The sequence below is a fragment of the Erithacus rubecula genome (genome assembly GCF_903797595.1).
Source record: "Erithacus rubecula genome assembly, chromosome: 2".
NCBI lineage: Eukaryota > Metazoa > Chordata > Aves > Passeriformes > Muscicapidae > Erithacus > Erithacus rubecula.
This window is the reverse complement of record NC_136685.1, coordinates 99-26,403: the sequence shown is the minus strand read 5'-3', so window position 1 is coordinate 26,403 and position 26,305 is coordinate 99. Positions and strand designations below refer to the sequence as shown.

At 51.7% G+C, this 26,305-nt stretch overlaps 1 protein-coding gene across 1 annotated transcript in view; it reads right to left on the bottom strand.

The window, feature by feature from the left end:
• The window catches only part of ADCY3 (adenylate cyclase 3), a 34,575-nt gene extending 8,489 nt beyond the window's left edge, over positions 1 to 26,086 (bottom strand). The window contains exons 1-14 of the mRNA XM_079326017.1: positions 26,079 to 26,086; positions 20,065 to 20,214; positions 16,431 to 16,561; positions 14,210 to 14,321; positions 13,875 to 14,002; positions 10,356 to 10,514; positions 8,643 to 8,805; positions 7,867 to 7,983; positions 7,647 to 7,789; positions 7,411 to 7,572; positions 3,382 to 3,469; positions 1,537 to 1,653; positions 915 to 1,174; positions 652 to 733 (exon numbers count right to left, since the gene is read on the bottom strand). Coding sequence (XP_079182143.1) covers positions 652 to 733; positions 915 to 1,174; positions 1,537 to 1,653; positions 3,382 to 3,469; positions 7,411 to 7,572; positions 7,647 to 7,789; positions 7,867 to 7,983; positions 8,643 to 8,805; positions 10,356 to 10,514; positions 13,875 to 14,002; positions 14,210 to 14,321; positions 16,431 to 16,561; positions 20,065 to 20,166 — 1,764 coding nt within the window. The 5' untranslated portion in view covers positions 20,167 to 20,214; positions 26,079 to 26,086. The remainder of the gene's footprint in view (positions 1 to 651; positions 734 to 914; positions 1,175 to 1,536; positions 1,654 to 3,381; positions 3,470 to 7,410; positions 7,573 to 7,646; positions 7,790 to 7,866; positions 7,984 to 8,642; positions 8,806 to 10,355; positions 10,515 to 13,874; positions 14,003 to 14,209; positions 14,322 to 16,430; positions 16,562 to 20,064; positions 20,215 to 26,078) is intronic.
• Positions 26,087 to 26,305: the final 219 nt, after the last annotated feature.

The window sequence follows — 26,305 nt, the reverse complement described above, 5'->3', positions numbered from 1 at the left end:
GATGGGAATGGGGTCAGCTTCTCCACCTGGGAATGTGGGGATGGGAGCGGGAATGGGGTCAGCTTCTCCACCTGGAAACGGGAATGGAAACGGGAATGGGAATGGGGATGGGAATGGGAATGGGGTCAGCTTCTCCACCTGGGAATGTGGGAATGGGAATGGGGATGGGAATGGGGATGGGGTCACCTTCTTCACCTGGGAATGTGGGGATGGGAATGGGAATGGGAATGGGAATGGGAATGGGAATGGGGTGAGCTTCTCCACCTGGGAATGGGAATGGGAACGGGGATGGGGTCAGCTTCTCCACCTGGGAATGTGGGGATGGGAATGGGGATGGGAATGGGGATGGGGTCAGCTTCTCCACCTGGGAATGTGGGGATGGGAATGGGGATGGGGATGGGGATGGGGTCAGCTTCTCCACCTGGGAATGTGGGGATGGGAATGGGGATGGGGATGGGGATGGGGTCAGCTTCTCCACCTGGGAATGGGAATGGGGATGGGGAATGGGCCAGCTTCTTTACCTGGGAACAGGAATGGGAATGGGGATGGGAATGGGGTCAGCTTCTCCACCTGGGAACGTGGGAATGGGCCTCCCGGAGGAGGAGGAGGAGGAGGAGGAGGAGGAGGAGGGAGACCTTGGCAGCCACTCACGTGCCGGGAGAAGTAGTAGAAGCTGAGCATCACCACGAAGATCATGGCGGTCACGGAGTACTTGGAGGGCACCAGCACCGACCTGCGGCACACCCGGCACTGTCCCGACTGTCCCTGTCCCACCTCGTGTCCCCTCTCCCCGTGTCCCTCTCCCCCTTTCCCTTCTCCCCTGTGCCCCCTCTCCCGTGCCCCCTCCCCCTGTCCCCTCTCCCCATCCCCTCCCGTGTCCCCTCCCCGTGTCCCCGTGTCCCCCTGTCCCTTACGATCCGTGCTGGCCGCGCCGCCGGTCGTACTGGTCCAGGATGGGCTCCCAGGCGGAGAAGTTGATGGCGCCGGTGGCCACGGTGACGAGCACCATGAGGGTCAGCTTGACCATGTGGCTCACCTGGACCAGCATCACGGTGGCCACCAGGGCCAGCAGGGCCATGTCCCCGTAGTACTTGGGCTGGTCAGCGCAGCCACCGCCCCGGGGTGGCCCCGTGGTCACGTTGGCCACCGGCCAGCGGGCGCGGCGGCAGCCGAGCTGGGGACACGAGGGGTCACAGTGGGGACATGGCGTCACCATGGCCACCAGGGTGATGGGGCTGCCATGGCCCAGGAATTGTGAGCACAGCTGGGGCCATGGGGCCATGGGGACATGGGGCCATGGGGACATGGGGCCATGGGGCCATGGGGACACAGGGGCCATGGGGCCATGGGGACACGAGGGCCATGGGGACATGGGGACATGGGGCCATGGGGACACAGGGGCCATGGGGCCATGGGGACATGGTGACATGGGGCCATGGGGACACGAGGGCCATGGGGACACAAGGGCCATGGTGACATGGGGCCATGGGGACAGGCTGGGCTAGCAGCCAGGCCATTGTGGCCACCGTCCCTCACCATGTCCAGCACGTTGGTGGCGGTGACGATGGCGATGGCCGCCATGGCCCAGGAGTTGCGGGCCCAGCGCGTGCGGTCGATCCAGGTGGAGAAGGACACCAGCCGCCGGGGGAACGCCTGGGGACAGGGGACAGTGTCACCACGTGGGGACACGGCCGGGACACAGGGGTGGGCGTGATGTCCCCAAAGTGTCCCCAAGGTGTGACTGGGATTGACCCCCACGGTGTCCCCAAAGTATCCCCAAGGTGTTCCCATGGTGTCCCCAATCCCCCCCGTGCCCCAGTGTCCCCAATGTCCCCAGGGTCCCCAGTGTCCCCAATGTCCCCAATATCCTCAGTGTCCCCAAGGTGCCCCCAGTGTCCCCATTGTCCCCAGTGTCCCCAATGTCCCCAATGTCCCCAGTGTCCCCAAGGTGCCCCCAGTGTCCCCAGTGTCCCCAGTGTCCCCACTGTCCCCACTGTCCCCAATGTCCCCAATGTCCCCACTGTCCCCAGTGTCCCCAATGTCCCCAGTGTCCCCAGTGTCCCCAATGTCCCCAGTGTCCCCAATGTCCCCACTGTCCCCAGTGTCCTCACTGTCCCCAGTGTCCCCAGTGTCCCCAATGTCCCCAGTGTCCCCAATCCCCCCAGTGTCCCCAGTGTCCCCAATCCCCCCAATGTCCCCAGTCCCCCCGGTGTCCCCAGTGTCCCCAGTGTCCCCAGTGTCCCCAATCCCCCCAGTGTCCCCAGTGTCCCCAGTGTCCCCAGTGTCCCCAATCCCCCACTGTCCCCAGTGTCCCCCCAGTGTCCCCAGTGTCCCCAATCCCCCCAGTGTCCCAGTGTCCCCAATCCCCCCAATGTCCCCAGTCCCCCCGGTGTCCCCAGTGTCCCCAGTGTCCCCAATCCCCCCAGTGTCCCCTGTCCCCAGTGTCCCCACTGTCCCCAATCCCCCCACTGTCCCCAGTGTCCCCCCAGTGTCCCCAGTGTCCCCAATCCCCCCAATGTCCCCAATCCCCCCAGTGTCCCCAGTGTCCCCCCAGTGTCCCCAGTGTCCCCAATCCCCCCAGTGTCCCCAGTGTCCCCAATCCCCCCAGTGTCCCCAGTGTCCCCCCAGTGTCCCCAGTGTCCCCAATCCCCCCCAGTGTCCCCAGTGTCCCCAATCCCCCCAGTGTCCCCAGTGTCCCCAGTGTCCCCAATCCCCCCAGTGTCCCCAATCTCCCCAGTATCCCCAGTGTCCCCTGTCCCCAGTGTCACCCGGGGGAACACGGCTGCCAGTGAGCAGAGTGTCAGCAGGACTGTCCCCAGTGTCCCCATTGTCCCCAGTGTCCCCAATCCCCCCAGTGCCCCCACTGTCCCCAGTGTCCCCAGTGTCCCCAATCCCCCCAGTGTCCCCAATCCCCCCAGTGCCCCCACTGTCCCCAGTGTCCCCAGTGTCCCCAATCCCCCCAGTGTCCCCAGTGTCCCCAGTGTCCCCAATCCCCCCAGTGTCCCCAGTGTCACCCGGGGGAACACGGCTGCCCGCGAGCAGAGTGTCAGCAGGACTGTCCCCAGTGTCCCCAGTGTCCCCCAGTGTCCCCAGTGTCCCCAATCCCCCCAGTGTCCCCAATCCCCCCAATCTCCCCAGTGTCCCCAATCCCCCCAGTGTCCCCACTGTCCCCAGTGTCCCCAGGGTCCCCAATCCCCCCAGTGTCCCCAGTGTCCCCAGTGTCCCCAGTGTCCCCAATCCCCCCAGTGTCCCCAGTGTCACCCGGGGGAACACGGCTGCCAGCGAGCAGAGTGTCAGCAGGACTGTCCCCAGTGTCCCCATTGTCCCCAATGTCCCCAATCCCCCCAGTGTCCCCAGTGTCCCCAGTGTCCCCAGTGTCACCCGGGGGAACACGGCTGCCAGCGAGCAGAGTGTCAGCAGCACCAGCAGCACCTCGCCCACCACGAATGTCACGTAGTTTGTCACCAGCCTGCAGGGACAGGGGACAGGGGACAGGGGACACGGCGCCTCAGAACCAGCACCAGGCTTCACAATTGCATTAAATTAATTACATTAATTACATTCAATCAAATCTAATTAAATGAAATTAAATTAAATTACTTTAAATTAAATTATATTAAATTATATTAAATTGAATAACATTAAATTAAATTACCTTAAATTAAATTGAATTAAATTAAATTACATGAAATTAAATAAAATAACATTAAATTAAATTGCATTAAATTGAATTACAATAAACTAAATTAAATTAAATTATATTGCATTAAATTAAATAATACCGCATTAAATTAAATTACATTAAATTGAATTACAAAAAATTAAATTAAATTAAATTAAATAACATTAAATTAAAAAACATTAAATTAAATTGCATTAAATTGAATTAAATTGAATTAAATTTAATTATTTTGAGTTAAATTAAATGATATTGCATTAAATTAAATTACCTTAAATTGAATTACAATAAATTAAATTAAATTATATTGTATTAAATTAAATAATACTGCATTAAATTAAATTACATTAAATTGAATTACAAAAAATTAAAATAAATTAAATTAAACAACATTAAATTAAGTAACATTAAATTAAATTGCATTAAATTGCATTAAATTGAATTAAATTAAAATAAATTAAATTATTTTGAATTAGATTAAATAATATTGCATGAAATTAAATTACATTAAATTGAATTACAATAAATTAAATAACATTATATTGAATTAAATTAAATTAAATTAAATTAAATTAAATTAATAAAATAAAATACAATAAAAATTTTTAAAATTGAAATAAATTGGAATAAATTGAATTAAATTGAATAATATTGCATTAAATTAAATTACATTAAATTGAATTACAATAAATCAAATTAAATTAAATTGGGTGCTGAAAGGTGAAGAAGTGACCAGGGGGGAAAAAAAGTGAATTCTAAAATAATTAAAAATTAAAAGGGAGGGGCTTGGGCTAGAGGGGAATTTTGGGGTTTGGGGAAGAATTTATCCTAAAATTTATTCTAAGACTCATCCTAAGAACTTGTCCTAAGATCTTATCCTGGGAACTTATTCTAAGAATTTATCCTAATAATTTATCCTAATCCTAGGATTTATTCTAAGAATTTATCCTAATAATTTATCCTAATCCTAGGATTTATTCTAAGAATTTATCCTAATAATTTATCCTAATCCAGGGACTTATTCTAAGAATTTATCCTAATATTTTATCCTAATTCTAGGATTTATTCTAAGAATTTATCCTAAAACCTGTTTAAGAACTTATCCTAAGAACTTATCCTAGGAACTTATTCTAAGAATTTATCCTAATAATTTATCCTAATCCTAGGATTTATTCTAAGAATTTATCCTAAGAATTTATCCTAATTCTAGGATTTATTCTAAGAACTTATCCTAAGAACCTGTTCTAAGAATTTACCCTAAGATCTTATCCTGGGAACTTATTCTAAGAATTTATCCTAATCCAGGGACTCATTCTAAGAATTTATCCTAATAATTTTTCCTAATTCTAGGATTTATTCTAAGAATTTATCCTAAAACCTGTTTAAGAACTTATCCTAAGAACTTATCCTAGGAGCTTATTCTAAGAATTTATTCTAATTCTAGGATTTATCCTAAGAACTTATTCTAAGAACTCACTTTAATTTTAGGACTTATTCTAAAGCATTTATCCTTATTCTAATTTTAAGTATTTATTCTAATTCTAGGACTTATCCTAAGAACTTTTCTAAGAACTTATCCTAGAAACTTATTCTAAGAACTTATTCTAATTCTAGGACTTAGCCTAAGAACTTCTACTAAGAACTTATTCCAATTCTAGGATTTACACTAAGAACTTATTCTAAGAACTTATTCTAAAAACTTATCCTAATTCTAGGACTTATCCTAAAAATTTACCCAAAGAAACTATTCCAATTCTAGGACTTACTGTGAGAACTTATCCTAAAACTTATTTTAATTCTAGGACTTATCCTAAGAACTTTTCTAAGAACTTATCCTAGAAACTGATTGTAAGAACTTAATTTGATTCTAGGACTTACCCTAAGAATTTATCCTAATTCTAGGACCTATCCTAAGAACTTACTTCAGGAATTTATTCTAAGAACTTATTCCAATTCTAGGACATATACTAAGAACTTATTCTAAAAACTTCTACTAAGAACTTATTCTGATTCTAGGCCTTATCCTAAGAACTTCTACTAAGAATTTATTCTAATTCTAGGATTTACCCTAAGAACTTATCCTAAGAACTTATCCTAGGAACTCATTCTAAGAACTAATTCTAATTTTAGGGTCTATTGTAAGAGCTTATCCTAATAATTTATCTTAGTTCTAGGACTTATCCTAAGAACTTATCCTAATTCTACGACTCATCCTAAGAATTTTTCTAAGAACTTATCCTAGGAACTTACTCTAAGAACTGATTCGAGGTCTAGGATTTATTGTAAGAACTTATCCTAAGAACTTATTCCAATTCTGGGACTTACACTAAGAACTTACTCTAAAAACTTCTGCTAAGAACTTATTCTAATTCTAGGAATTACCCTAAGAACTTACCCTAAGAACTTATCCTAATTCTAGGACCTGTACTAAGAATTTATTCTAAGAACTTATTCCAGTTGTAGGACTTACCCTAAGAACTTATCCTAAGAACTTGTTATAATTCTAGGGTCTATTGTAAGAGCTTATCCTAACAATTTGTCTCAGTTCTAGGACTTATCCTAAAAACAACTTATCCTAAGAACTTATCCTAATTCTAGGACTTACACTAAGAATTTATCCTAAGAACTTATCCAAAGAAATTATTCCAATTCTAGGACTCATCCTAAGGACTTACCCTAAGAACTTATCCTATGAACTTTTCCTAAGAATTTATTCCAGTTCTAGGACTTACTCTAAGAGCTTACCCTCGGAATTTAGTCTAAGAAGTCATTCTAAGAACTTATTCAAATTCCAGGACTTATTTTAAGAATTTACCCTTCAGAACGAGCGCTCCTCTGATGAATAAATGGGCTCTGTCTCATTTTTGGACACTCTGCCTTCCCTTTCCCGGCAATTCCCACCCCGGGGCAATCCCCCCGGTGTCCCCCCCGGTGTCACCCCGGTGTCCCCCGCGTGTCCCCGCGCTCCCGGGGTCGATGGTGGCTGCAGCAGCGCCGTGAACAGCAGCACAGCACCCTAAGAGCTGGTCCTAATTCCAGGACTCACCCTAAGAACTTACCCTAAGAACATATCCTAAGAACTTATTCCAAGAACTTATTCCAAGAATTCACCCTAAGAGCTGGTCCAAATTCTAGGACTCAACCTAAGAACTTACCCTAAGAACATATCCTAAGAACTTATTCCAAGAATTCGCCCTAAGAATTTACTCTAAGAACTTATCCTAGGAATTTATCCTAAGAACTTATTCCAATTCTAGGACTTATCCTACGAATTTATCCTAAAAACTTCTACTAAGAACTTATCCTACGAACTTTTCTTAAGAATTTATTCCAATTCTAGGACATACCCTAAGAACTTACCCTAAGAACTTATCCCAAGAACTTATTCCAAGAATTCACCCTAAGAACTTATCCTAGGAACTTATTCTAAGGACTTATTTCAATTCTAGGACTTATCCTACGAACTTATCCTAAGAACTTACCCAACAAACTTTCTTAAAAATTTATTCCAATTCTAGGACTTGCTCTAAGAACTTACCCTCAGAACTTAGTCTAAGAAGTCATTCTAAGAACTTATTCTAAGACTTATTTTAAGAACTTATCCTCAGAACGAGCGCTCCTGTGAATGGGTTCTGTCTCATTTTTGGGCACTCTGCCTTCCCTTTCCCGGCAATTCCCACCCCGGGGCAATCCCCCCGGTGTCCCCGGTGTCCCCCGGTGTCCCCGCGCACCCGGGGTCGATGGTGGCCTGCAGCAGCGCCGTGAACAGCAGCACCACGCAGCAGCAGCTGAAGGCGGCTCCGCTCTGCTTCTCCTTCTCCACCGAGTACCGCGTCTCCATGTCGGGGTCGGTGAAGCGCAGCGACAGCCGGAACGTGCTCTGTCCCTTCAGCCTGGCGGGCGGGGCTGCCATCAATTCCCGCCGGGAATTCCAGCCGGGAATTCCGGCCGGGGCTGGGACACTCACGCCTGGATGGACTCGCGCTCCAGCAGCGCCTGGTTGAGCAGCTTGTGCAGCTCCTGCTCGTTCTGCGCCGCGCCCGCTGCGCGCTCCGCCAGGTCCCGCAGCCGCAGCCGCCGCCGCGGGTTGGGGAAGGACGGGTTGGGCGCCTGGGGACATTGGCGACACGCTGGGGACATCGGGGACACGGGCGGGGAGTGGCGGGGGGGTGGTGCGGGGGTGGTACCTCGCTGTCCTCGTCCTCCGGCTCCGGGGAGGGGTCGGGGTGCTCCGGGCTGAGGCTCCCGTTGTGGGACGGGGCCGGAGGGGGCGACACGCCGTGGGACGAGGTGAGGGACAGCTTCTGTAGGGGACAGGGACACGGCGGGGTGGCACTGGGGACACTGGGGGCACTGGGGACACTGGGGATACTGGGGACACTGGGGACATTGGGGACACTGGGGACACTGGGGACACTGGGGATACTGGGGACACTGGGGACACTGGGGACACCCAAGGTGAGGATGTCCCATCACAGAGACTGTCACTGTGTCCCCATGGTGTGGTGAGTGACACTGGTGGCAGTGGTGGCAGTGGGTGGCAGTGGTGGCAGTGGGCAGTGGCAGTGAGTGGTGGCAGTGGGTGGTGGCAGTGGGACACTGTGACAGTGCCTGTGCTGGGACATGATCACCTTGGGTGTCCCTGTGTTCCCAGCACTGTCCCCATGTCCCCACTGCTGTCCTCAGCACTGTCCCCATGTCCCCATGTCCCAGCTCTGTCCCCGTGTCCCCGGCTCTGTCCCTGTGTCCCCATGTCCCCATGTCCCCAGCTGTGTCCCCATGTCCCCGTGTCCCCATGTCCCCCTGTCCCTGTGTCCCCCTGTCCCCAGCACTGTCCCCATGTCCCCCTGTCCCCGTGTCCCCCTGTCCCTGTGTCCCCGTGTCCTGGCTCTGTCCCCATGTCCCGGCTCTGTCCCCATGTCCCCAGCCCTGTCCCCCTGTCCCCTGTCCCCGTGTCCCTCACCACGCCGTTGACGCCGTGCCGCAGTGGCTGTTTGGGGACCACCACCAGGTAGGTGACAATGCCCTTGTCCCTCAGGTAGTCGCAGCGGGAGCCGCCCTCGCCCGGCTCCACCTCGAACTCGCCCTTCAGGCAGTCCAGGGTGCTCTGCGAGATGTGCACCCGCCTGCGGGGACAGCGCGTCACCACCGGGACACCGGGACACCCACGGGGACACGGGGACACCCACGGGGACACGGGGACACCGCCGGGGACACGGGACTCCCACGGGGACACCGGACACCGCTGGGGACAGCGAGACACCGGGACACCGCCGGGGACACGGGGACACCGGGACACTGCGTCACCGCCGGGACACTGCCGGGGACACCAAGACACCGCCAGGGACACGGGACACCCACGGGGACACGGGGACACCGCCGGGGACACGGGACTCCCACGGGGACACCGGACACCGCCGGGACACCGGGACACCGCTGGGGACAGCGAGACACCGGGACACTGCGTCACCGCCGGGGACACGGGGACACCGCCGGGGACACGGGACACCCACGGGGACATGGGACACCCACGGGGACACGGGACACCGGGACACCGCGTCACCGCCGGGACACTGCCGGGGACACCAAGACACCGCCAGGGACACAGGACACCCACGGGGACCTGGGGACACCGCCGGGGACACGGGACACCCACGGGGACACGGGGACACCGCCGGGGACACGGGACACCCACGGGGACACGGGGACACCCACGGGGACACGGGGACACCGCCGGGGACACCGGAACACCCACGGGGACACAGGGACACCGGGACACTGCGTCACCGCCGGGACACTGCCGGGGACACCAAGACACCGCCGGGGACACGGGACACCCACGGGGACACGGGGACACCGCCAGGGACACGGGACACCCACGGGGACACCGGACACCGCCGGGACACCGGGACACCGCTGGGGACAGCGAGACACCGGGACACCCACGGGGACACCGCCGGGACACGGCACATCCATGGGGACAGCGCGTCACCCACAGGGACAGCGCGTCACCCACGGGGACACTGTGTCACCCACAGGGACACCAGGACACCGCCGGGGACACCAGGTCACCATCTGGGTCACTGGAGCCATTGGGGCCACCAGGGTCACCAGGGTCACCACCGGAGCCACCAGGGTCACCACATGGGCCACCAGGGTCACCACATGGGCCACCAGGGTCACATGGGCCACCAGGGTCACTGCTGGGGACACTGGGGTCACATGGGCCACCGGGGTCACTGCCGGGGACACCAGGGTCACATGGGTCACCAGGGTCACCACATGGGCCACCAGGGTCACATGGGCCACCAGGGTCACTGCCGGGGACACCAGGGTCACATGGGTCACCAGGGTCACATGCGCCACTGGAGCCATCAGGGTCAGCAGGGTCACCAGGGTCACCAGGGTCACCACCTGGGCCACCGGGTCACCATGGGGGCCACCGGGATCACTGGGGCCACCATGGTCACCGCCAGGGCCACCAGGGTCACTGGGGCCACCATGGACACTATCTGGGCCACCTGGGCCACCGGGGCCACTGGAGCCATCAGGGTCACCGCCTGGGCCAGGGGGTCACTTGGGCCACCGTGGACACCACCAGGGCCATCAGGGTCACTGCCTGTGCCACTGGGGTCACCTGTGCCACCTGTGCCACCAGCGTGGCCGTGGCACTCACCCGGGGATGCCGCCCGCCTCCATCTTGTTGGCCACGGTGACGTCGGTGGACCAGACGTCGAACTGCCAGCGCTTCTGTCCCAGCACGCCGCCCAGCACGGCGCCGCTGTGCACGCCCACGCGCATGTCCACGGCCGTGCGGGTCTGCTCCCGGACTGAGCTGAGGGAATGGGATTGGGAATGGGAATGGGAATGGGAATGGGACACTGGGAATGTCCACGGCCGTGCGGGTCTGCTCCCGGACTGAGCTGAGGGAATGGGATTGGGAATGGGATTGGGAATGGGAATGGGACACTGGGAATGTCCACGGCCGTGCGGGTCTGCTCCCGGACTGAGCTGAGGGAATGGGATTGGGAATGGGAATGGGACACTGGGAATGTCCACGGCCGTGCGGGTCTGCTCCCGGACTGAGCTGAACCAGGGAATGGGATTGGGATTGGGAATGGGACACTGGGAATGTCCACGGCCGTGCGGGTCTGCTCCCGGACTGAGCTGAACCAGGGAATGGGATTGGGAATGGGAATGGGACACTGGGAATGTTCACGGCCGTGCGGGTCTGCTCCCGGACTGAGCTGAGGGAATGGGATTGGGAATGGGAATGGGACACTGGGAATGTCCACGGCCGTGCGGGTCTGCTCCCGGACTGAGCTGAACCAGGGAATGGGATTGGGAATGGGATTGGGAATGGGAATGTCCACAGCCGTGCGGGTCTGCTCCCGGACTGAGCTGAACCGGGGAATGGGATTGGGAATGGGAATGGGACACTGGGAATGTCCACGGCCGTGCGGGTCTGCTCCCGGACTGAGCTGAACCGGGGAATGGGATTGGGAATGGGAATGGGATTGGGAATGGGACACTGGGAATGTCCACGGCCGTGCGGGTCTGCTCCCGGACTGAGCTGAACCGGGGAATGGGATTGGGAATGGGAATGGGGAATGTCCACGGCCGTGCGGGTCTGCTCCCGGACTGAGCTGAACCGGGGAATGGGATTGGGAATGGGAATGGGACACTGGGAATGTCCACGGCCGTGCGGGTCTGCTCCCGGACTGAGCTGAACCAGGGAATGGGATTGGGATTGGGAATGGGAATGGGGAATGTCCACGGCCGTGCAGGTCTGCTCCCAGACTGAGCTGAACCAGGGAATGGGATTGGGATTGGGAATGGGAATGGGGAATGTCCACGGCCGTGCAGGTCTGCTCCCGGACTGAGCTGAACCAGGGAATGGGATTGGGAATGGGAATGGGACACTGGGAATGTCCACGGCCGCGCGGGTCTGCTCCCGGACTGAGCTGAACCAGGGAATGGGATTGGGAATGGGATTGGGATTGGGAATGGGATTGGGAATTGGAATGGGAATGGTATTGGGATTGGGACTGGGGAATGTCCACAGCTGTGTGGGTCTGCTCACAGACCGAGCTGAGGGAAATGGGAATGGGATTGGGAATGGGATTGGGATTGGGAATGGGATTGGGACAATGGGATTGGGAATGGGGAATGTCCACGGCCATGCGGGTCTGCTCATGGACAGAGTTGAGGGGAAAATGGGAATGGGATTGGGAATGGCTGCAGGGAATGTCTGGAGGGGGGTGCCCTCTGGGAATGCAGAGTATCCTTGGGGAACAGGGACAATCCGCAGGGAATGCGGCCGTTCTCCTCCTCAGCACAGTCCAGCCTCCATCAGCACCAGCCATCCCCCACTATCCCTGTATCCCATCCCACCCCATCCTATCGCATCCCATCCCATCCCATCCCATCCCATCCCATCCCATCCCATCCCATCCCATCCCATCCCATCCCATCCCACCCCATTCCCATTCTCCTTCCCTTCCCCTTTCTCATTCCCATCCTGATTCCTATTCCCATACACTTCCCCTTTCTGTTCCCATTATTCCCATTATTTCCATTCCCATTCCCATCCCATTATTCCCATCATTCCCATTATTCCCATTATCCCCATCCCCCCATTCCCCATCATTCCCACCATTCCCATCATTCCCATTTTTACCATTCCCATTATCTATTCCCATCATTCCTATTCTTATTATTCCCATCCCTACCATCCCCATCATTCCCACCATTCCAGTCATTCCCATTATTCTCATAATTCCCATTATTCCCATGATTCCCATTCCCATCCCCATTCCCATCCATATCCTCATCCGAATTCCCATTATTTCCATTCTTCTCATTCTTCCCATTCTTATTATTTCCATTCCCATTTCCATTATACCCATCATTCCCATCATTCCCATCATTCCCATTATATCCATTATTCCCATTATTCCCACCATTCCTGTCATCCCCACCATCCCCATCATTCCCACCATTCCCATTATTCCCATTCCCATCCCCACCATCCCCATCGTTCCCACCATTCCTTCCCATCATTCCCATTCCCATCATCCTCATCATCCTCACCATTCCCTCCATTCCCCCATTCCCTCCATTCCCACCATTCCTGCCTTCCCATCAATCCCTCCATCCCATCATTCCCATTATTCCCATTCTCCCCATTCCCTCCATCCCCATCATTCCCTCAATTCTCCCAATTCCTGCCATTCCCATCATTCCCATTCCCATTATTCCCATTATTCCCATTATTCCCATTATTCCCATTATTCCCATTATTCCCATTCCCGCCATTCCCACCATTCCCCCCATTCCCTCCACTGCCATTATTCCCACCATTCCCATCATTCCCCCCATTCCCACTATCCCTGCCATTCCCATTATTCCCATTATTCCCATCAGTCCCATTCCCATTATTCCCATTATTCCCCTCCATTCCCTCCATTCCCCCCATTCCCATTATTCCCATTATTCCCATTTCCCCCATTCCTACCATTCCCTCCATTCTCTCCATTCCCTCCATTCCCGCCATTCCATCATTCCCTTTCCCATTATTCCAATTATTCCCATTCCCTCCATTCCCCCCATTCCCATTATTCCCATCATTCCCATTCCCGTTATTCCCATCATTCCCATTCCCATTATTCCCATCATTCCATTCCCGCCATTCCCATCATTCCCATTCCCATTATTCCCATCATTCCCATTCCCACCATTCCCCCTATTCCCATCATTCCCATTACCATTATTCCCATCCCTCCCATCCCCTCCATCCCTCCATTCCCACCATCCCCTCCCTTCCCCCAATTCCCATTCCCATTATTCCCATTATTCCCATTACTCCTATTATTCCCATCATTCCCTCCATTCCCCCCATTCCCATTATTCCCATTATTCCCATCATTCCCATTCCCACCATTCCCATCATTCCCATTCTCATTATTCCCATCATTCCCATTCCCACCATTCCCCCTATTCCTATCATTCCCATTCCCATTATTCCCATCCCTCCCATTCCTTCCATCCCCTCCATCCCTCCATTCCCTCCATTTCCCCCATCCCTTCCATGCTCCCCATTCCCTCCCTTCCCCCCATTCCCATTACCATTATTCCCATCATTCCCATTATTCCCATTATTCCCGCCATTCCCGCCGTTCCCTCCCTCCCTTACGCGATGGCCTCCACCATGGCCAGCCCCATCCGGATGGAGCACGCCGCGTGGTCCTCCCGGAATTCCGGCAGCCCGCAGATGCAGTAGTAGCAATCCCCCAGGATCTTGATCCGCAGCTGGTGGTGCTTCTGGGAACAACACCCCAAATTCCGGGACACAAATCCCACCAGGATTCGGGATCTGGGAGAATCCCACCCCCCAACCACCAGAGCGCCTCCACCAACTCCCTCATCACCCCACACCGCGGATTTTTGGGGAATTCCATTATTTTTCTCTTTTTTTGGTGTTTTTGGGGATTTTGGGGTTTTTTTGGGAATTCTGGGAATTCCACTCACGGCTGCCAGCTTGTCGAAGCGGGCGAAGAGCTCGTTGAGGAGCTTGACCAGCTCCTGGGCGCTGCAGGACGAGGAGAGCTGCGTGAAGCCCACGATGTCGGCAAACAGGATGCTGGGGGAGCAACAACGCCACAATTCCCAACAAAATTCCCGCTTTCCGACCCCCAGGAAAAGAGAAAAAATCCGGGATGGGGTGAAAATGGTGCTCTGCAAACTCAATCCCAGATTCTCTGTTTCTATGTTCCCTAAACATCCTCCTGGATATGGGGAAAACTCAATCTCAACTTCCCCCCTGAAATTCCCATTTTTACCCAACAAAAAACGTGGACATGGTGAAAATGGCACTCTGCAAACTCAATCCCAAACTCGCCCCAAAATTCTCATTTTCCCCAAAAAACAAACTCAATCCAAACTTCCCCTTTCCCATTTTTTTTTTTTTTAAATCCTGGATTCAGCAAAAAACCCCACTCAACAAACTCAATCCCAATTTCTCTCCAAAATTCCCATTTTCTTGAAAAAGCAAACTCAATCCAAATTTCCCCATTCCCATATTCCCCTAAAAAAAAAATTGGGATTTGGTGAAAATGCCACTCCACTATCTCACTCCAAACTTCCCCCCAAAATTCTCATTTGCCCAAAAAACAAACTCAATCCCAGCTTCCCCTTTCTTGTTTTTCCCCCAAAAATCCCTGGATTCAGCAAAAATGCTGCTAAACAAACTCAATCCCAATTTCTCTCCAAAATTCCCATTTTACCTGGAAGAAAAATTCTGGATGTGATGAAAATGCCCCTCTACAAACTCAATCCCAACTTCCCCATAAATTCTTGTTTTCCAGAAAAGCAAACTCAATCCCAACTTCCCCATTCCCATTTTCCCCTAAAAATAATCTGGGATGTGGTGAAAATGCCACTCTACAAACTCAATCCCAACTTCCCCATGAAATTCCCATCTTCTTGAAAAAGCAAACTCAATCCCAACTTCCCCATTCCCATTTTCCCTTTTTTTAAAAAAATATTTTTTTCAATCTGGGATGTGGTGAAAATGCCACTTGACAAGCTCAATCCCAACTTTCCCCCCAAAATTCCCATCTTCCCAAAAAAAACCCCTCACTCCCAACTTCCCTCTGAAATTCCCATTTTCCCTAAAAAATATCCCTGATTTGCTGAAAATACAAACTTAATCCAAATTTCCCCCAAAAAATTTCCATTTTCCCAACCAACACACTTGATCCCAGCTTCCCCTTTCATGTTTTCCAAAAAAAAAATCAAATTCCTGGATTTGGTGAAAATGTCACTCTATGAACTCAATCCAAACTCCTCCCAAAAATCCCATTTTACCTAAAAAAAAAATACTGAAAAATCCTGGATATGGCAAAAATGTCACTCAACAAACTCAATCCCAACTTCTCTCCACAATTCCCATTTTCCCTTTAAAAAAATCCTGGATGTGATAAAAATGCTGCTTTAAAACCTCAGTCCTGACTCCCCTAATCCCATTATTCCCAAAAAAAACAAATGGAATCCTAACTTCCCCATTCCCATTTACCAAAAAACAATTCCTGAATTTCGCAAAAATGCCGCAAACTCAATCTAAGCTCCTCCCCAAAATTCCCATTTTCCCAAAAAACCAAATGGAATGCCAAATTTACCATTCCCATTTGCACTAAAAAAAATTCTGGATTCGGTGAAAATGCCGCCCTACAAACTCAATCCCAACTCCTCCCAAAAATCCCATGTTCCCTAAAATCAAAAATTCCAGATTTGGTGAAAACGCCACTCTACAAACTCAATCCCAACCTCTGCCAAAATTCCCATTTTCTCCTGATAAAAATCTGGGATATAGTGAAAACTCCACTCTACAAACTCAATCCCAACTCCCCCCAAAATTCCCACTTTCCCAAAAAACCAAACAGAATCCCAAATTTACCATTCCCATTCACAATAAAAAAAATTCCTGGATTTGGTGAAAACGCCGCTCGACAAACTCAATCCCAACTCCTCCCAAAATTCCCATTTTCCCTATTAAAAAAAATCCCCAATCCTACAAAAACCCCTCTCCACAACCACCCCACATCCCCTTTACCCCGACCACCAATTCCTCCTTTTCCCTTTTTAGTTTTTGGGTGGGAAAACAGCCAGAGGGTGGAATTCTGTGGGAACTCCGTCCCGTATTGGTTTTTTTTTATCGGGAATGTTTTCCCGGTGGGAATGCCGCGAGCACCTGACGTTCTCGTGGCGGTGCATGTACATGGTGTTGAACTGCTGCAGCTCCTTCTGGCTCGGGTCCTTCTTCATGTCCTTCAGCATCTCGTCTGCCACGTGCTTGGGCAGGATGGAGAGCATCAGACGCTCCTGAGGAAATGCCGGGGGCACATCCGGGATCAGGGATACCCCAGAAGGGTTGGGAAATCCCGGGATTGTGGGTTGGAATGGGATGGGATTGAAGGTTTGTGAATTTGATCCAAACCATTCCGGGATTCTGGGATCCAGGACACTCAGGATCCATCCCGAGGGGTTTTTATGGAATTCAGGGATGGAAAAGGGAAGGGAGACCCTTTCTGGAGTCCCAAAATTTCCAGTGAAGCCCCTGGATCCTGAAATTCCTTCCTAGAGAGGAGTTGGGATGGATCCAACCCCAGGCTGGGAGAGCAGGGAATGGAGGGAATTCCATGGGAAAGGGGGAAATGGGATTTGGGAAGGAATTCCCAGGTGGGAGGGTGGAGAGAGGCTGAGCTGGAATTCCCAGAGAATCCCTGGGAGTGTCCAAGTGTGGATTTGGATCACCCTGGGGACATGGGAAGTGCCCCTGGGATGGGAGTGAAGGTCCATGGATTCCATCCAACCCATTCCAGGATTCTGGGATCCAGGACACTCAGGATCCATCCCGAGGGGTTTTTATGGAATTCAGGGATGGAAAAGGGAAGGGAGACCCTTTCTGGAGTCCCAAAATTCCCAGTGAAGCCCCTGGATCCTGAAATTCCTTCCTAGAGAGGAGTTGGGATGGGGATGGATCCAATGCCAGGCTGGGAATGGAGGGAATTCCCTGGGAAAGGGGGAAATGGGATTTGGGAAGGAATTCCCAGGTGGGAGGGTGGAGAGAGGCTGAGCTGGAATTCCCAGAGAATCCCTGGGAGTGTCCAAGTGTGGATTTGGATCACCCTGGGGACATGGGAAGCGTCCCTGGGATGGGAGTGAAGGTCCATGGATTCCATCCAAACCATTCCAGGATTTTGGGATCCAGGACACTCAGGATCCATCCCGAGGGGTTTTTATGGAATTCAGGGATGGAAAAGGGAAGGGAGACCCTTTCTGGAGTCCCAAAATTTCCAGTGAAGCCCCTGGATCCTGAAATTCCTTCCTAGAGAGGAGTTGGGATGGGGATGGATCCAATGCCAGGCTGGGAATGGAGGGAATTCCCTGGGAAAGGGGGAAATGGGATTTGGGAAGGAATTCCCAGGTGGGAGGGTGGACAGAGGCTGATCTGGAATTCCCAGAGAATCCCTGGATCCCTGGCAGTGCCCAAGGGTGGGTTTGGATCACCCTGGGATCATGGGAAGTGTCCCTGGGATGGGATTGAAGGTGAATCCCATCCCAAACCATTCCAGGATTCTGGGATTTAGGACACTCAGGATCCATCCCGAGGGGTTTTTATGGAATTTGGGAATGGAAAAAGGGAGACCCTTCCTGGAGTCCTGAATTCCCAGACAATTCCTGGAATTCCCTTCCAGAGAGGACTCGGGATGGGGATGGATCCAATGCCAGGCTGGGAGAGCTGGGAATGGAGGGAATTCCCTGGGAAAGGGGGAAATGAGATTTGGGAAGGAATTCCTGGCTGGGAGGGGCTGGGAACTCCCAGAGAATCACTGGGAATGTCCAAGGAAAAGTTGGAGCAGCCTGGGATAGCAGGATGAGCTCCTGGAATTCCAGGATCCCACCTGGCATCCTGTTCCCACCTCCCACCATGATCCCCAAATCCTGCCCAGTATCCCACTCCCATTCCCGATCCCATTCCCGATCCTATTCCTGATCCCATTATTGTTCCCATTCCTGGCCCCATTCCGGCTCCCATTCCCAACCCCATTCCCATTCCCAATCCCAAAATCCTGATCCCATTCCCAATCCCATTCCCACCTGGCACCCTGTTCCCACCTCCCACATCAATCCCAAAATCCAGCTACCCTGATCCCATTCCCAATCCCGATCCCCTTCCTGCTCCCATTCCCAATCTCATTCCTGCTCCCATTCCCGGCCCCATTCCCGCTCCTGATCCCAATCCTGATTCCGATTTCATTCCCAATTTGTTCCCACCTCCCACCACAATCCCCAAATCCCACCCGGTATCCCGATCCCATTCCTGATCCCATTCCCGGCCCCATTCCCACCTGACATCCTGTTCCCACCTTCTACCTCCATCCCAAAATTCCAGTGTCATTCCCAATCCCAGTCCCAGCCCCATTCCTGATCCTATTCCCCATTCCTGATCCTGATCCCTTTTCTGGCCCCATTCCTGATCCAATTCCCAGCCCCATTCCTGCTCCCAATCCCGATCCTGATCTCATTCCCAGCCCCATTCCCACCTGGCATCCCAATCCCACCTCCCACTGCAATCCCAAAATCCTTCTTAGTATTCCTGATCCCATTTCTGACCCCATTCCCATTCCCAATCCTGTTTCTGGCCCCATTTCCAATCCTGGTCCCATTCCCAATCCCAGTCCCAATCCTACTCCCATTCCCACCCCCCATTCCCCCTCCTCTTCCCCAAATCCCCAAACCCCAACCCCCAAACCCCAATCCCAAATCCCCAAACTCCAATCCCCAAATCCCAAAACCCCAAAATCCCTAATCCCCACCTGCTGCTGGCTCTGCTCCTCCAGGTTGAGTTTGACCTCGATCCCCATTCCCAGCCCCATTCCTATTCTCATTCCCCATTCCCAAAATCCCAAACCCCAAACCCGAAACCCCAATCCCAAAATCCCCCAAACCTCAAACCCCAGACCCCAAAAGCCCAAATCCCAAATCCCAAATCCCAAAACCCCAAATCCCAAAACCCCAAACCCCAAACCCCAAATCTCCCCACCTGCTGCTGGCTCTGCTCCTCCAGGTTGAGCTTGACCTCAATCCCCATTCCTGCTTCCATCCCCATTCCCAAATCCTCAAACCTCCAATCCTCAAAACCCCAAATCCCCCAAATCAAAAACCCCAAACCCTAAACCCCAATCCCCAATCCCAAACCTCCCCACCTGCTGCTGGCTCTGCTCCTCCAGGTTGAGCTTGACCTCAATCCCCATTCCCAGCCCCATTCCCGTTCCCATTCCCCATTCCCATTCCCAATCCCCAAACCCCCAAACCCCCAAATCCCAAATCCCAAAACCCCAAATCTCCCCACCTGCTGCTGGCTCTGCTCCTCCAGGTTGAGCTTGACCTCGATCCCCATTCCTGCTCCCATTCCCATTCCCAATCCCCATTTCCAAAATCCCAAACCCCCAAACCCCAAACCCCAAATCCCAAATCCCCCAAATCAAAAACCCCAAAACTCCCCAATCCCCAATCCCAAATCTCCCCACCTGCTGCTGGCTCTGCTCCTCCAGGTTGAGCTTGACCTCAATCCCCATTCCCAGCCCCATTCCCGTTCCCATTCCCCATTCCCATTCCCAATCCCCAAACCCCCAAACCCCAAAACTCCCAAATGCCCAATCCCAAATCTCCCCACCTGCTGCTGGCTCTGCTCCTCCAGGTTGAGCTTGACCTCAATCCCCATTCCCAGCCCCATTCCTGTTCCCATTCCCCATTCCCATTCCCAATCCCCAAACCCCCAAACCCCCAAATCCCAATCCCCAAACCCCAAATCTCCCCACCTGCTGCTGGCTCTGCTCCTCCAGGTTGAGCTTCACCTCCAGCGACTGGCGCGCCTCCAGGAACGCCTTGCGGTGCTTGCGGTCGGCCATGACGTAGGACATGGAGCCCACGGCCAGAGCGCAGCCGAACACGCAGACGCTGGACAGCAGCTGCCGGACACACGGACACGGACACGGACAGAGGAGACACGGACATGGACACACGGACACAGGGATACACGGACACATAGACACATGGACACACCGACACACAGACACGAGGAGACGGACACACGGATACGAGGAGATACAGACACAGGGACACAGGGACACACGGACACACGGACACACGGACACACACAGGGACACGCGGACACACGGACACAGGGACACACGGACACAGGGACACACGGACACATGGACACAGGGACACAGGGACACAGGGACACAGGGACACATGGACACATGGACACACGGACACACACAGGGACACACACACGGACACAGGGACACACACAGGGACACGCGGACACAGGGACACGCGGACACAGGGACACGCGGACACAGGGACACAGGGACACAGGGACACAGGGACACAGGGACACAAGGACACGAGGAGACATGGACACAGGGACACAGGGACACATGGACACGAGGAGACACGGACACACGGACACACACAGGCACACACGGACACAGGGACACACGGACACACACATGGACACAGGGACACACGGACACATGGACACATGGACACAGGGACACACAGACACACACACGGACACAGGGACACACGGACACGAGGAGACACGGACACACGGATACACACACGGACACACAGACACAAGGAGACACGAGCACACGGACACGCGAGGAGACACACAGGGACACACGGACACAGGGACACGGACACAGGGACACGAGGAGACACGGACACACAGGGACACACGGACACACAGGGACACACGGACACGTGGACAAATGGACACAGGGACACACGGACACACAGACACAGCACACGGACACAGGGACACACGGACACACGGACACACACAGGGACACACAGACACACAGACACACACAGGGACACAGGGACACAGCACACGGACACAGGGACACACGGACACACACAGGGACACACGGACACACACAGGGACACACGGACACACAGACACAGCACACGGACACACGGACACACAGACACAGCACACGGACACAGGGACACAGGGACACACGGACACACACAGGGACACACAGACACAGGGACACACGGACACACCCTGCCCAGGGACAGGGACACAGGGACACACAGACACAGGGACACACGGACACACACAGGGACACACAGGATTCCCCACCGGGATCCAGGGAATGCAGAGAGAGAGGGGAGAGAGGGAATGGGGGGAGAAAGAGAGAGAATCCGTTACTGCGCAGTGCTGGGGTGGAAGAGTGGGAATTGTGGGGTGTTTGGGGAAAAAGAATGGGAATTTGGCATCGTGGGATATTGGGATGAAAGAATGGGAATTTGGGATCATGGAGTATTGGGATAAAACAGCAGGAATTTGGGGTCATGGGGTATTCAGGATGAAGGAACTGGAATTTGGGCACTTGGCATTTTTAGAAAAAACTAAAATGTGGGATCGAGGAATATTTGGGGTGAAACAGAAGTAATTTGGGATCACTGGATATTTGGGAAAAAAACCCAGAAATTTGGGATTGTGGGATATTTGGGATGAAACTGTGGGAATTTGGGATCACAAAGGGCGTTTGTTATTGTGGGATCAATCTTTGGGGGAAAAGAGTAGGAATTTGGGATTGTGGGATATTTGGAGACAAAGAGTGGGAATTTGGGATTGTGGGATCTTTGGGATGCAAGAGCAGGAATTTGGAATCATGGGATCTTCAGGATGTAAGAGGAGGAATTTGGGATCACTGGATATCTGGGAAAAAATTTGGGAATTTGGGATCATGGGATCTTTGGGGAGAAACAGTGGGAATTTGGGATCATGGGATCTTTGGGATGCCAGAGCAGGAATTTGGGATGAGCAGAGCCAGCCTGATCTCTGTTCAAACCCAGAGATCCCGTTTTGGGGTAAACATCGGGAATTCCGGCGGGAAGAAGAGCTCCTGGAGCATCCCAGGGGATCCCCAGTGCTCAGATGTTTTGGAAACTGGCGGCAGCTGGTGGATCCCGGGGGATCCAGGGGGATCCCAAGGGATCACCCGACGCCGTTCCCTGGGAATTGCAGCACTCGGAGCGGAAAGATCCGGAAAAACACGGCCAGGATCCGGGCCCAGGGTTTGGCAGCACTGTTGAGTTCCCAGGAATGGCAAAAATTTGGGAATGGGGCTGTTCCATCCCCCTGGGAACATCCTGGTGCCATCCCAGATTCCAAATTCTGTGAGAAAAGCTCTGATCCCAAATTCCAAATGCAGCAGGAAAATATCCAACAGGGAGGGGATTCCCAAACCCCAAATCCTGCAGGAAAAGCTCCAATCCTGGATCCCAAATCCTGCAGGAAAAGCTCTGATCCCAAATTCGGCAGAAAAAGCTCCAATCCCAGATCCCAAATACTGCAGGAAAAGCTCCAATCCCAGACCCCAAATTCTGCAGGAAAAGCTCCAATCCCAGATCCCAAATTCTGTGGGAAAAGCTACAATCCCAAATTCCAACTGCAGTGGGAAACACAGAGGAGATCCCAAACCCCAAAATCTGTGGGGAAAAGTTCCCATCCTGGATCCCAAATCCTACAGGGAAAGTTGTGATTCCAGATTCCAAATTCTGTATGAAAATCTCCAGTTCCAAATCCCAAATGCAGCGGGAAAACATCCAACTCTGAGGGGATCCCAAACCCCAAATCCTGCAGGAAAAGCTCCAATCCCAGACCCCAAATCCTGCAGGAAAAGCCCTGATCCCAGATCCCAAATTCTGTAGGAAAAACTCTGATCCCAAATCCTGCAGTAAAAGCTCCAATCCTGATCCCAAATCCTGAAGGAAAAGCTCTGATCCCAAATTCCAAATGCAGCAGGAAAATATCCAACACTAAGGGGATCCCAAACCCCAAATCCTGTGGGAAAAGCTCCAATCCCAGATCCCAAATTCTGTGGGAAAAGCTCTGATCCCAAATTCTGCAGAAAAAGCTCTGATCCCAAACCCCAAATCCTGCAGAGAAAAGTTCCAATCCCAGATCCCAAATCCTGCAGGAAAAGCTCCAATCCCAGATCCCAAATGTTGTGGGAAAAGCTCCAATCCCAAATTCCAAATGCAGTGGAAAACACAGAGGAGAGCCTAAATCCCAAATCCTGTGGGGAAAAGATCAGATTCCAGATCCCAAATTTTGCAGAAAAAGCTCTGACCCCAGACCCCAAATCCTGCAGGGAAAAGTTCCCATCCCCGATCCCAAATTCTGTGGGAAAAACTGCAATCCCAGATATCAAATGAAGCAGGGAAAACTCCAACACGGAGGAGATCCCAAACCCCAAATCCTGCTGGAAAAGCTCCAATCCCAGATCCCAAATCCTGCAGGAAAAGCCCTGATCCCAAATTCTGCAGAAAAATCTCTGATCCCAGCCCCCAAATCCTGTGGGAAAAGCTCTGACCCCAAATTTCAACTACAGTGGGAAACACTGAGGAGATCCCAAACCCCAAATCCTGTGAGAAAAGTTCCAATCCCAAATCCCAAACTCTGTGGGAAAACCTTCAATCCCAGATCTCAAATTCTGTGGAAAAAGCTCCAGTCCCAACCCCCAAAATCTGTGGGAAAAAGTTCCCATCCCAGATTCCAGATTGTGCAGGAGAAGTTCTGATCCCAGACCCCAAATGCAACAGGAAAAGCTCCAACACAGAGGAGATCCCAAACACCAGACCCCAAACCCCAAATTTTGTGGGAAAAGTTCCCATTCTGATCCCAAAATCTGTGGGAAAACTTCCAACACAAAGGAGATCCCAAACCCCAAATCCTGCAGGAAAAGTTCCAATCCCAGATCCCAAATTCTGTGAGGAAAAATTCCCATTCTGGATCCCAAATCCTGCAGGGAAATCTCCGATCCCAGACCCCAAATGTCCCATCCCAGATTCCAAATTCTGTGGGAAAAGCTCCAATCCTAGATCCCAAATTCTGTGAGAAAAATTCCCATCCTGGATCCCAAATCCTGTGGAAAAACTTCAAGACAGAGGAGATCCCAAACCCCAAATCCTACAGGAAAAGCTCGATCCCAGATCCCAAATTCTGTGGGAAAAGCTCTGATCCCAGACCCCAAATTCTGTGAGAAAATTTCCCATCCTGGATCCCAACACAGAGAGATCCCAAACCCCAAATCCTATGGGAAAAGCTCTGACTCCTGACCCCAAATCCTGTGGGAAAAGTTCTCATCCCAGACCCCAATTCCCAAAAATTGGGATTTCTGGGCTTTTTTCGGGCTGAGCTTTCCAAATTCTCAGCAGGAACTCCACATTCACTAATTATTCCAAAAAAAGGGAATGAATTCCCATTTTTTCCTTCTTATTTAGGCTGGGAGCAGCTGGAGCTTCCCCAGGAAATCCCAAATTCCCACAGGGCCCTTACAGAGCTTCCCGTGGGATTTTCCTGGTGATTTTTCACCTCCAGATTTTTTTTTTTTCCTCCCATCCTGATGAGATGAAAAAAGGGATTTGGCCAATCCAAAATTCCTGGATTTTTAGGAATAAAAAGAATTCCTGGTGGGTGTTTTCACAGGAAATATTCAGGATTTGGAATTCCAGGGGTTTTCCTCATCCCCGATCCTCCAGCTCATCCTTGAAATCACATTTGGGATTGGGGATGAAGTTCCATCCCAAAATATCCCTGGAAAAATGGGAAGCACCCGGGAAACTGGGAATTAATCCTGATTTTTCCTCCTGGGAAAGCTCCAGTCACATTCTGGCTGGTTTTGGGGAATTTTGGCCACTCCAAGGGATGTTGGCACAACTGGAGCAGGAATGGGGAGAAATCTGGGAATTTTGCCTCAGTTTCCCCAAATTCCAACCCCATTCCAGGCTCTACAGGCAGTTCCTGGGGATGGATCATGGGGAAACTCATGGATAACTCATGGATAACCCATGGATAACCCATGGATAATTAATGGATAACTCATGGATAATTAATGGATAATTAATGGATCACTCATGGATAACCCATGGATAATTAATGGATAATTAATGGATAACCCTGGATAACCCATGGATAAGCCATGGATCACTCATGGATAACCCATGGATAACTCATAGATAACTCATGGATAACCCATGGATAAGTCATGGATAATCTATGGATAACTCATGGATAAACCATTTATAATTAATGGATAATTAATGGATAACCCTGGATAACTCATGGATAATTAATGGATAACCCTGGATAAGCCATAGATAAGCCATGGATAAGCCATGGATAAGCCATGGATCACTCATGGATAACCCATGGATAACTCATGGATAACCTATGGATAACTCATGGATAACTCATGGATAACCCATGGAAAGCTCATGGATAACTCATGGATAACCCATGGATAACTCATGGAAAGCTCATGGATAATTCATGGACACTCATGAACACTCCTCAAACCCCCAACATGCAGCTGCTCCCCTTCCTTCCCAGTCCATTCCCACTATTCCCACAATTCCTGCTCCATTCCCATCCCATTCCCATCCCATTCAAGCCCCATTCCCATCCCATTCCCGCACCTCCCATGGGATCCTGTTCCAGTCCCACCCCATTCCCACCATTCCCTGTCCATTCCCACCCCATTCCCTCTCCATCCCCTCTCCCATTCCCTCACCTTCCTGGGCAGTTCCCCCCCATATCTATGGAATTACCCCTTCATTCCCACCCCATTCCCTGCCCATTCCCTTTTTATTCCTTGTCCATTCCATTTCATTCCTACCCCATTCCCACAATTCCCATCCTATTCCCGCCCCATCCCCACCCCCTTCCAATCCCATTCCCACACCTGCCTGTCGAGTTCCCCCCCATATCCATGCAATTCCCATCCCATTCCCATTCCCATTCCCGCACCTGCCTGGCCAGCACCTCTCCATCCATGGGATCCTGCCCGTCCCCATCCCATTCCCATTCCCATTCCCATTCCCATTCCCATTCCCATTCCCATTCCCATTCCCATTCCCATTCCCATTCCCATTCCCATTCCCATCCTCGCCCCATTCCCATTCCCATTCCCGCACCTGCCTGGCCAGCACCTCTCCATCTACGGGATCTTGCCCATTCCCGTCCCGTTCCTGCCC